The sequence below is a fragment of the Eucalyptus grandis genome, chromosome 4 (assembly GCF_016545825.1).
Source record: "Eucalyptus grandis isolate ANBG69807.140 chromosome 4, ASM1654582v1, whole genome shotgun sequence".
NCBI lineage: Eukaryota > Viridiplantae > Streptophyta > Magnoliopsida > Myrtales > Myrtaceae > Eucalyptus > Eucalyptus grandis.
In genome coordinates, this window is record NC_052615.1 from 5,501,958 (window position 1) to 5,513,315 (window position 11,358).

At 40.8% G+C, this 11,358-nt stretch overlaps 1 protein-coding gene across 1 annotated transcript; it reads left to right on the top strand.

Moving 5' to 3' along the window:
* The first annotated feature begins 1,964 nt into the window (after positions 1-1,964).
* Positions 1,965-10,250, top strand: LOC104440759 (auxin response factor 6). The gene is given in 15 exon segments (XM_010053719.3): positions 1,965-3,142; positions 3,723-3,835; positions 4,411-4,509; positions 4,588-4,644; positions 4,730-4,885; positions 5,008-5,092; positions 5,800-5,890; positions 6,257-6,421; positions 6,500-6,622; positions 7,228-7,303; positions 7,396-7,540; positions 8,012-8,119; positions 8,122-9,152; positions 9,293-9,483; positions 9,904-10,250. Coding segments are annotated over 15 exon segments (2,691 nt in total). The 5' UTR covers positions 1,965-3,099; the 3' UTR covers positions 10,112-10,250.
* Positions 10,251-11,358: the final 1,108 nt, after the last annotated feature.

Genomic DNA, 11,358 nt, shown 5'->3' on the forward strand with positions numbered 1-11,358 from the left:
CCATGTAGAGTGCAGTACAAAGACCTAACAGATGAGTGAGTTGGAATATTTAATTTGGACATGAATTTGATCTTAGGGGTGCCTTCTTTTGAGTGAGAGAATTTTTTGAATCTTTGCATGTTTGGTTTGCCGAGAAACAATTTGTCAATAAAAAATTATTTACAATCAAAGAAAACGCGCTTGCCTAAAATTATGAAAGTGAATTCTCAAACCTAAAAAAGAGATATTCCGCAAAATATATGTTTTTACGATGAATTTTTTTTCAAACAAACACGATTCTTAATTGCATTTTCAACGGTAATCGCGGTCCAATCAGTCCCACTCCCGCTTGGCAATTCCATGCACCCTTTCCCTTTGCCCGTGCAGTGTCTGCCTCGGGTTGTACATCGAACGGTCAAACTCAAATTGGGTCAACATTATGGGGGCATGCATGGAGGAGAAAAGCAACTCGAAAGCTCCAGCAGAAACTGTCACTTTACTCCTGTACAAGCGTCAGCTCATCCCTTGGAAGGATGTTCTTTCGATTTTTCCTTTTTTGTTTTTTAATAACGTTGCTACATAGATATATATTAAATTGCGTTCCCTCCTGTATTGTGTCTGAAAGTCCAAAGGATGTTCCTACAAAAACTCTCAAGTACTTTTCATGCATGGATGTCTGTAATAATTGGGGGACAATCCCAATAATTAACTTCAATTTTCACGAATATTTAAGTCTTATCCGGCTGCTGTATTCTTAATCTTGAGGAAATTGGAAAGGTCACTGTCCACTTTTTTTCTTTTTCTTAGGAACGATTTTCCGACCTCGTGGCTTTCTCGTGATGGTGTCGTTTGAGGTGCAAAAATGTTCTGATGATCTGAAGCTAAAAGTTGCGAGAGGTTGGTAATTGAAGGAAAAGTTTTCGCATGATTTTCCGTAGTTTTCACAATGCTTTTCATATTAAATGTTCAACTTTTGCATCATGGTCTCTAGCTATTACCGGGTGGGAGCACGTACAAAAAAAAAAAGGCAGCATTGAAATAGGGTGTCCAATTGATTAAGTTGTCCTTTCATATGGCAAACTAAATTGATCCAATGGAGTTTGACAAGATATGATTGCCATGTCAAATCCGGCGGTTGCCCTAAGTTGCTTTTGTCCATGAGTCAAGAGTTGTCATTCGACGATTGATAATTATTGTACTTTTAATTTAATGCTCGAGATCATGCGTGATAATTTTATTATGTGAAAGAATACTACTATATACACATGACATGAAATTACAACATAGGAAATGATTCTTTTTAATTGAAAAAATTTCGTCATTCAAAACAGGATAAAAAAAAATGTTTCATGTGAAAATCGATTTTTTGATTATCGAGTTCAAAATGATGAGTTCAATGAATCATTTGCTCTTTCGAAGGAAAGAAAATAATTCCCATACCACAAGGGCAATGGTCAAATCTAAGCGACGGACAATTCATTTGCTTTGCTTTCACATATACACCCATAATTAGGGATGAATCGCATACCCAAATGCATGATTTTTCACTAATACAAATCATCTATTTTATTTTGTAAGAACTGACTTAACTATTGAAATTCTTATTTTTTTCCCTGTACTTAAAAGTAAAGATAATTCTTGCAAGACTAGGAGCGGTAACAAATATTTCACTCAAAAGACCATTTCGACATCATTTATAAAATAAAAAAAATAAAAAAGTAGAAAACCAAGCCCGTAAAATCCAACTTCATCCGAGGGCATTTCAGTCTTCTTGACTGAGCAGTCCCAAGATGAACAAGGTGGGGGAAGCTATCTCCTCCATCAACAGTCGACTGCCATTTCTTGCTGTCTCTTGTACCTTGGAGAGCCCAAAAAAGAGAAGAAAATCAAAAAAAAAAAAAAAAAAAAACGAACGGTCTTCTTAGAGAGAGAAGGAGGGCGTGCATGAGAGAGAAATCATTGTCAGATCTTCTCTCTCTCTCTCCATCGACTCCCTGTTTTTCGTGTGTGAGAAAAAGAAGAAAGAGAAGAAGAGGAGAGAGAGAGAGAGAGAGAGAGAGAGAGAGGGGAGGGGGTAAAAGCGCAAGTAGCAGAACTACCACCCACTGGCAGTACTACTTCAAACTACAGTCTTCGTGCTTCTTCTTCACCCCCATTATCAGTGACACCTCGCTGTGCCTTTTCCATTACTGGAAACAAAAACCGAGCCTCCCCTCCCCATGTTCATATCCATCCCTCCATCCTTCTCCCTGAGCAAAACCCCTCACGTGTACCCTTTACATGCCCTGCCCTGCGTGTGTAAATATATATACTTCCCCTTGCAGCAGTGACCTCTCTCTTCCCTGTGTTTACAGGAGCTGGAGCTAAAGAGTTTTTCCATCGTCTCCGTCCTCGTCCTCGTGCTCGAATCGTTGAATTCCGCGAGCCCTCATCTGGGTTTCTCTGTTTGAGAGGAAAAATCTTGCTTTCTTGAATCTTGGGATCCAGTTCCTTTGTTGCCTTTGTGTCTGGGAGTTGTGCTTTCTTGGGTTTGGAACTTTTGGGCCTCAGTCTCGGTTGAATCAGAAGCTTCTTGAGCAGCTGAAGATGGCGGGTTCTGTTCTCTGAGTACTTGGGTTATGAAGCTTCTTGCTCGAGTTTGGGAACATTTTGTAGGTGTTTTCTATGGTTTTGATGAAATTAACTGAGAGCGAATGAGGCTGAAATGGGTTGTGTTTTGTAGTGGAACTGGGTTTGGTTGAAGTTTCTGGGATGGATCATTATCTGTGGTTTCAGCATTATAAAAAGGTCTTGAGCTAGACCAGCTTTGAGTAGTTTGAAGCAATTCGATAGGATGGAGTATGTGGATTTGATTTTGGGGGTTTTGTCAGAAAAGGTGATGGGGATACAAAAGTCTGGTGTTATATTATGAAGGGAGAACTGTGGTAAAACGGAAAGAAGAAAAAGGCTTTTCTTGGCCAGTGCAGAGGGTTGTGTACTTTTATCTGATAATTCTAGTGAAAAAAAGAGAAGGTTCGCAATTTTGGATCTCGTTTAGTGGGGGTTGATATTTTCTGAAAGAAGTTGAGATTTCAGAGTTCCGCTGAAATTTGGATTTTGCAGTGCTGATTGCCTAAAAAAATGAGGCTGTCTTCTGCTGGTTTTTCTCCTCAAGCCCAGGAAGGTATGTTTCTTGTTTTTTGGTGTAACTTTGTGCTTGAATTTCTCTCACCTCTCTGGTGTGGGTGACCTATGCAACTGGAAATTTTGTCTTCAGATTTCTACTGGCATATATTGTTGTATTATGTTTGAAAATTTGAGGTGGCTACAATTTCCCTTGCTCTGGAGTTTTTCGAAAATGATTTACAAGTATTGAGGACCAAAAGCTTGACCATAAAGATGTTGGCTGGCTTGTTCAACCAAATTCTTGCTTAGTGAGCAAAAAGATGTAACTTTTTTCATGTCTTTGCTTTTCTCTCCCTTAGTGAAGTGCTTTTTCAGATGCCCCAGCAGATGGGTTCATTTTTCTTGGTCCAGCTGAATTTGCTTTTTCTTATTTCTTGGATGCTCGATTTTGGTTCTTGCTGTTACCTCTGAGAGGCCACGATTGGGAAAAAAAGAGGGAAATCAATCTCTCTTCCGCGCCATGTCCGTACCAAGTGCCCGTGTTATCGTGTGTGCAGCCGGTTTTCACCACTAGCCTATCTTGTTTTTGATTTTCTAAGCTCTTAACGTGTTCATTTATCTCTTTCAAAATGTTGCAGGTGAAAAGAGAGTTTTGAATTCTGAACTTTGGCATGCTTGTGCTGGTCCTCTCGTTTCTCTGCCTGCTATTGGAAGCAGAGTTGTCTACTTCCCTCAGGGCCATAGCGAGCAGGTCAGTAGAGGAGAATTTAGATGCACGATCTTGAACAAATTGATTTTGGATTGGGTGATGTATTCTCTACGTCAGCTTTTGCTTTCTGAAGAAAAGTTAAGTATGTAAATAAACAAATCAGTAAGCCTGCTCACTGTGGAGGGTGTCTTAATTAGCTTGCGGTTTGAGATTGCTGTGTAGCCATATTGGTTCGTCTTCTTACGCAAAGAGCCCCAATTGGCTTGAGGGAAGGGACGTGGATATTAGCTCTATGAAGAAACATAAGAATAACTTTCTATTTGACAGACGAAGAATCTATTTCTGTACCTTAATTTTTACTTTTGCTGTACTGATCATGAACTAGATAAGTTATTTATTATGCGTTGTATGTATGATCAGATTTTACAAACCCACCCAACAGGCTTGTTTGCAAGTGTCTTTCATGGTAGCAGCTGGTGAAAAATTGCATCTTGAACTTTTTTATGTTGGACCCTTGGCATCATTCAAATCTTTTCATGGACGACCAGTGATCAGTTAAATACTACTCCCGCATTTACACCAAATTGATTGTGAACATCGTCTTCATAATTAATCAGGTTGCAGCATCAACCAATCAAGAGGTAGATGCTCAAATTCCTAACTACCCAAGCTTGCCTCCACAACTTGTCTGCCAGCTTCACAACGTGACCATGCATGTAAGACCTTTTCTCTCTCTCTATGTCTAATGCTTCATGAAATCGTTGCCTAAAGTTTCAAGTTTTTGTTGACTTCAGGCAGATATCGAGACAGATGAAGTATATGCTCAAATGACATTGCAACCACTTAGTCCAGTATGCTACATAACTTCCTTAGTATTAATGTATTCATCTTTTGTGGCTATGCCCAGTTTTTCTTAGAATTATATTTCTTTTGTAGCAAGAGCAAAAGGAAGCATACCTTCCAGCAGAACTAGGCTCCCCCAGCAAGCAACCCACAAATTACTTTTGTAAAACATTGACTGCCAGCGATACCAGTACACATGGTGGCTTCTCAGTTCCCCGCCGGGCAGCTGAAAAAGTGTTCCCACCTTTGGTCTCTCTCTCTCTCTCTCTCTCTGTGCATGTCTGTGTGTCTTGGGGGATGTGTGCGTGTGGCATCTGAAGATCAGTGATTAAATCCATGATGCATCACTGAATAATGTGTGTAATTTACAGGATTACTCCCTACAGCCTCCAGCCCAGGAATTAATTGCAAGGGATCTTCATGACAATGAATGGAAATTTAGGCATATATTTCGCGGTGAGTGTTCTTGACAATTCATTTATGGTGCAAGAATACGAGCAAAAAATGGTGACTTATTTTTTTAACAAATGCATCATCTGTGTTTGAGCGATGTACTTATAGGCTTGAAGCCGCATTCTTACCCTACTTGAAGTTAACCTGTAATGCAATTCTCGCTGATGGCTAAGTATATGCATTTTAATGATTTATTAATGGTGAAGGATAAGGTTCCTTATTACAAGAAAAAAACCACAGCTAGTGAGGCTGATGAGAAAATTGCATAATGAAAATTCCGCCTTGGTTAACAATGATTGATTGTTCTGTTTGTTCACCCATATGTTAGCCTTAATCTTCTCATCTTCCAGCCTCGTTATGTTACTAAACGGGAGTCTCACCTAATCTCTGCTTCCCAACCTAGTAGACAAATGGCATACGCTAAAAATGTGCAAAAGATGACATAGCAGTTCTCTACCTTCTAGATTTCTCTATCTGATACTTGTCTGACGAGACATCATCGGATTGTACTCTCTTCCTATGTCATCTTAATATTTCTTCTGGTTTACATCTCTACTTCGTTTGCCTTGTCAAAAAATGTGAGGAGATGAATCTGGACTTTTCCGACTGTTTTTCTGTCATTGTTCTGGATTGTCATCATTGTGCAACAAGACTAGTTCAGTATTGTTACTTATTTGCTTCTCACCAACCTCTGCCTCTTGTATGAGCAGGTCAGCCAAAGAGGCATCTTCTTACAACAGGATGGAGTGTGTTTGTTAGTGCAAAAAGGCTTGTTGCTGGTGATTCAGTGCTCTTTATATGGTAGGTAGTGTAACAAGGTTGTAGTTTGCCTCATTACCATGATTTTCTTTTAACTACTATATTATCTTACATCCCATCTCAAGAGCTCTCTGCATGCTGAGACTGTACTTTTAGGAATTTCCTACCCTGAACACTATCGGAATTATAGACACAGAAAATCTATTGTTGAAAGGAGCCCTCAACTGGCATGTCATTTGCCTTCTCTGCTGATGCTTTCTGAATGAGTCGTAGCATTGTGGGTGTGGGTGTTTTACCTATTGTTCCTCATAATCAATTGAGTCGATACCTTTGCAACAAGAATATGGATTTCTCTGGTGCACATACTTAGAGTTTGCCCTAATACATTGGTTTGATTTATTTCGTCAGGAATGAGAAGAACCAATTACTTCTTGGGGTTAGACGTGCTAATCGACCTCAAACTGTGATGCCATCATCAGTTTTATCATGTGACAGCATGCACTTGGGCCTTCTTGCAGCTGCAGCCCACGCAGCTGCAACAAATAGCCGCTTCACCATATTTTATAACCCAAGGTACAAGTACAACTTGGTCTTTTGAGGAAGGTGTGACATTCTTACATCCTTCTAAAGCTCATGACTTTTTTGCCACAGGGCTAGCCCATCTGAGTTTGTCATATCCCTGGCCAAATACATCAAAGCAGTTTATCATACACGTGTTTCTGTTGGCATGCGCTTTAGGATGCTTTTCGAAACAGAAGAATCTAGCGTCAGGCGGTAAGTTTCAGGCTTTTCAGCCATGGTCCATTATAGTTGCTGTAAGTCTAGACTGTTTATTTGGCTTAGAATACTTCTCATTTGTGTACCGTTGGATTTTTTTTTTCCCCTCGTGATAATGACTTCATGTCAAGGAACATTTTGTGAGATTTTGTAGGACCATTGCTAACTATTCTAAAAGCTTAAGCTATTAAATGAAGGCACTTTAATATTTAAATATTTTATCATTTCCCCTCATGCTTAGTCTGGCCTTTTTTGCCCAGCACTAAGGTTGGAAATATTTAATTGAGGAGACAAATAGGGGCTTGGACAGATTTGGACTCAGGACCTCCTGTTCCGATATCATGTGAGATTTTGTGGGACCACTACTAGTTGTTCTAAAGCTTAAGCTACTAGATAAATATTCTATCACATTTTAGCTACAACATGTTTTGTGAAGGGAGAAAGGACCATAGTTTCCTTCATGTTATTGATTTCTTCGTCAAAACAGTTTCGACTTGCATTCTTCACGGTTTTGCTTTAGTTCCACCCTACAGTATTGTGGCCAAGAAATGCCCTTGGAGGAGTCTTAACGTACACTGAATAATTTTTTTTTGGATGTACAGCTACATGGGAACTATTACAGGCATATGTGACTTGGATCCTGTTCGGTGGCCAAATTCACATTGGCGTTCAGTGAAGGTATGCTTCCACCAGTTTACTGGATAGGTAGTTTAGTAGGTTATAAGTGGACCCTTTTGTTTGACTTTTTAGCAATTGACATATGCATGCAGGTCGGATGGGATGAGTCCACAGCCGGGGAGAGACAGCCAAGAGTGTCACTGTGGGAGATTGAACCACTTACAACTTTCCCAATGTACCCGTCTCCCTTTCCCCTAAGGCTCAAACGCCCCTGGCCACCTGGCCTACCCTCTTATGGTATGTTATACCCTTCATCAGTGTTGAGCCTATGCAAATATGAATTGGCTTTCCTCTACAATAAATTTGCCACTGTAAGGTGTGGCTCTGAATGTCGGATCAAGTTCATGTTTCTCCTTTTCACAAAATATTTACTGCAAGTGATGTTTCATCTCTCACGGAGATACTTAACGCCCTGTTAAAGGATATATATGGTCACCTATCCATAAAAAGTTATTTATTATTGGCTTAACACTTTCATATTTGTCTGACTTTTTTACTTAGTTGAAATTTTTGCCGTACATTAAATGGGCTATGTGAGAGTTATCGAGATGAAACTATCGTATGTGTAGTAAGTTAAGTTATTCTGACTGGGTTTGTGTAGGTTTTGAATATACTTGCACAGTTAACATTACTATAATCACGAGAAAATCCATGGAGCCTTCTCTTTCTTCTGCTGGTGTTCTGATTGGTTTCTTCTGTTGATCCAAGGCCTTAGGGATGACGATATGGGAATCGCTTCTCCATCAATGTGGCTTCGAGATGGAGACCGAGGAATGCAGTCCCTAAATTTCCAGGGAATGGGGTTGACACCATGGTTGCACCGAGGCTGGATGCGTCCATGCTTGGATTGCAACCAGACATGTACCAAGCTATGGCTGCTGCAGCTCTACAGGAAATGAGAGCTGTGGATCACTCCAAGCTGGCTACCGCATCCCTTATGCCTGTGCAGCATGTGCAGAACATAACAAGCGCTTCTGCTTCTCTGATGCCATCCCAAATGTTGATCTCAACTCAGCCTCAACAGTCTCTTCTCCAAGGGAGTCGAGAGAGCCCACATCATTCAGTTTCTCAAGATCAAGTGCAGTCTCACCTTCTTCAGCGACAGTTGCAGCATCAGAACTCATTTACTAATCAACAGCAGCCACAGCAAGAGCAGCTGCGGCAGCAGCTGGTCAACCAGGAGCAGATTCCAAGTGCTTCTTCCCCATCTCAGTTTGCTTTGGCGTCTCAGTCTCACACTGCATCATTGCAAACCATGCCTTCCCTTTGCCAGCAACTGAGCTTTTCTGATTCAACTGGCAATCCTGTCACTAGCCCCGTCGTCTCTCCCCTGCAGACACTCTTGGGCTCTTTTACTCAAGATGGGTCAACCCATCACCTCAACTTGCCCAGGACCAATTCCTCAGTGTCCCCTTCTTCGTGGCCGTCAAAGCGAGCTGCAATCGAATCTCTCGTTCCTTCAGGGCCTTCCCAACGTGTTTTGCCTCAGATGGATCAGCTGGGTCCGCCCCAGAATAATCTTTCTCCAAGTTCTGTCTCATTGCCACCATTTCCTGGCAGGGAATGTTTGGACCAAGAAGTCACTGATGTGCAAAGCCATCTTTTATTTGGAGTTAATTTAGAACCCTCTTCTCTTCTGATGCAAAATGGGATCTCGAGCCTAAGGGCCGTTGGTAGCGAAAGTGACTCAACATCCATGCCCTTCCCTTCTAACTATATCAGCAACAGTGGTGCAGACTTTGCACCTAATCCATCAGTGGCCCCTCCCGGTGGCATTGATGATTCGGGTTTTCTGCAGTCACCAGAAAATCTGAATCAAGTAAACGTACCAACCAGAACCTTTGTTAAGGTAACTGGCCTCCTGCAGCTTATCTTCTAAAACATTGATTGCAAGGATGCATATATGTACTAAACTTTTGTTTGTTATGGTTCTGTATTTTGTTATGATGACTTCCTGATTTTGAATATGGTGTTTGATCTACTTGACAGGTTTACAAGTCAGGGTCCTTCGGCAGGTCACTAGACATCACAAAATTCAGCAGCTACAACGAGCTGCGGAGTGAGCTTGCTCGCATGTTTAGCCTTGAAGGCCAGTTGGAGGACCCTGTGAGATCAGGCTGGCAGCTTGTATTCGTAGATAGGGAGAATGATAGTCTTCTCCTTGGTGATGGCCCTTGGCCGTGAGTTCACATCCTCTCTATTCTTATCAAATTCAAAGTATCATTTTTTTCCTTACAATGAATTTCAAGTTTTATTTACTTATCCCTATGTTCTGCCTGGTTCTTTCTGGTGCGCTAGTATGTGCATGCATGAATATATTTGATCGGGTGGGTAGGGTTATACCCTTTCTTTGTTTACATGTTGCCTTCCTAAGATGTAGGATCATGCGAAATATCCGAGTGCTTGTAACGTATATGGGTATCTCTAGCAGCTTAAGGGTCTTGAATGCTGATATGCCTCTTGTAGCTATCAAGATAATCTTTAGACAGTTCTGCAACTGGTCTAGAAGTTATTCCGTAAATGATTTGTCCAATGGACAATCAGGGAGTTTGTGAACAGTGTGTATCTTAAACTTATAATTGAATTGATTCTTGCTGCAGGGAGTTTGTGAACAGTGTGTGGTGCATCAAGATACTCTCACCTCAAGAAGTCCAGCAAATGGGCAAACAAGATCTGGAGCTTCTGAATTCCATCCCTGTTCAAAGGCACTCGAACGGCGGTTGCGATGAATTCACAAACCGACAGGATTCTAGAACCATTAACTCCGGAATACCATCTGTGGGGTCTCTTGATTATGGAACTCTATGACCTGTTAAGATGCAATTTCTTGCTGTAATATTCAGTGTTGTCCAAGCCATCTGTGGTTGGAACGACTCGCTTAGTTCTTACCTTAGATTGTAACACTCATGCAGAATTTAGCACTGTAATGATATTTGCTTCTCTCCCATGTTTCCCGAATTGTTATATACGCCATGTTGCTACTAGGAAATTAGTGATTGCGACACGAGGTATGCTGGGTATTGTAGACGTTCTACTTGCTTATTCATCGATGGTCTTTTCATGTAGTAGAAGTATCTGTAGTGCTTGTTTGACATTATCTTGCAGTCGAAGGAAATGGAGACCACAGAGCTCTCTGTATCTGGCTTACCTTTCTGTGTCTCTGGGTATGGCATGGACAGATCGGAACTGTATCTCTCTGAAAGTGACTACTAGGGTAAAGTGATTCTCTCATCTATCGTTTCGAAAAATGTGCACTTAGAGCTGCACTGTGTTCTTCCACTGTGAATTTGTGATTATTTGTGTTGAGCAGAGTTGAGTCTTTGTAACAATTTCTCGACATGGTCTTTCGTACTATGAAAATGAAATGACATAAGAACAGGACCCTTATGCTCGCCAGGAAGCATGTCCTTGAATGATGTCCGGGTGAGTTGGCAAATTGCATCGAAGTTCTACAACAAAAGCTCATTCTCTGCGCTGAACTTATCCCAACGCTAAACTTGTCCCAATGCACGACTTAGGACGATTGTCTATTCATTTTAAAGACTAGCTTAAGATTTAGGTCCCGTAATGTGCATTCTCTGCACTGTTGTGGGTAGAATTCTGAGGTCATTATAACGTCTCAGAAAGAAGTTCAAGAACCATGGTTTCTGAAGAAAAATGTAGTTAGCTTGTGCCAGATCAGGCCACTGTTACAGCTAAAAGAGACTTTTTCTTTGGCCCTTTGGATAGATACGTTACTTATTTTTATGTTTATGCAGATATAGCTATGTTAATTGGTTGAAATTTTATGTCGGCTAAGATTTTTCTTTATGATGATTCAGCTCGTGGGGGTTTCATGTGCTGTCTCTGATTAAACGCCCACAATGTGTTTTTCCATGTATATGGACCCAATGAAGTGTCAGTGGATATGACAAGTGAGGAGTATGGCCCTCCTAATTTCATTGTACTTTTCTTTTTCTTTTTCTTTTTCTGTTTTTTAATTTTTATTATTTACTTTCACCACCACAATCTTAGTCATCCAAAGAAAAACGCAAAACCTTTCTTGTCCCTTGAAA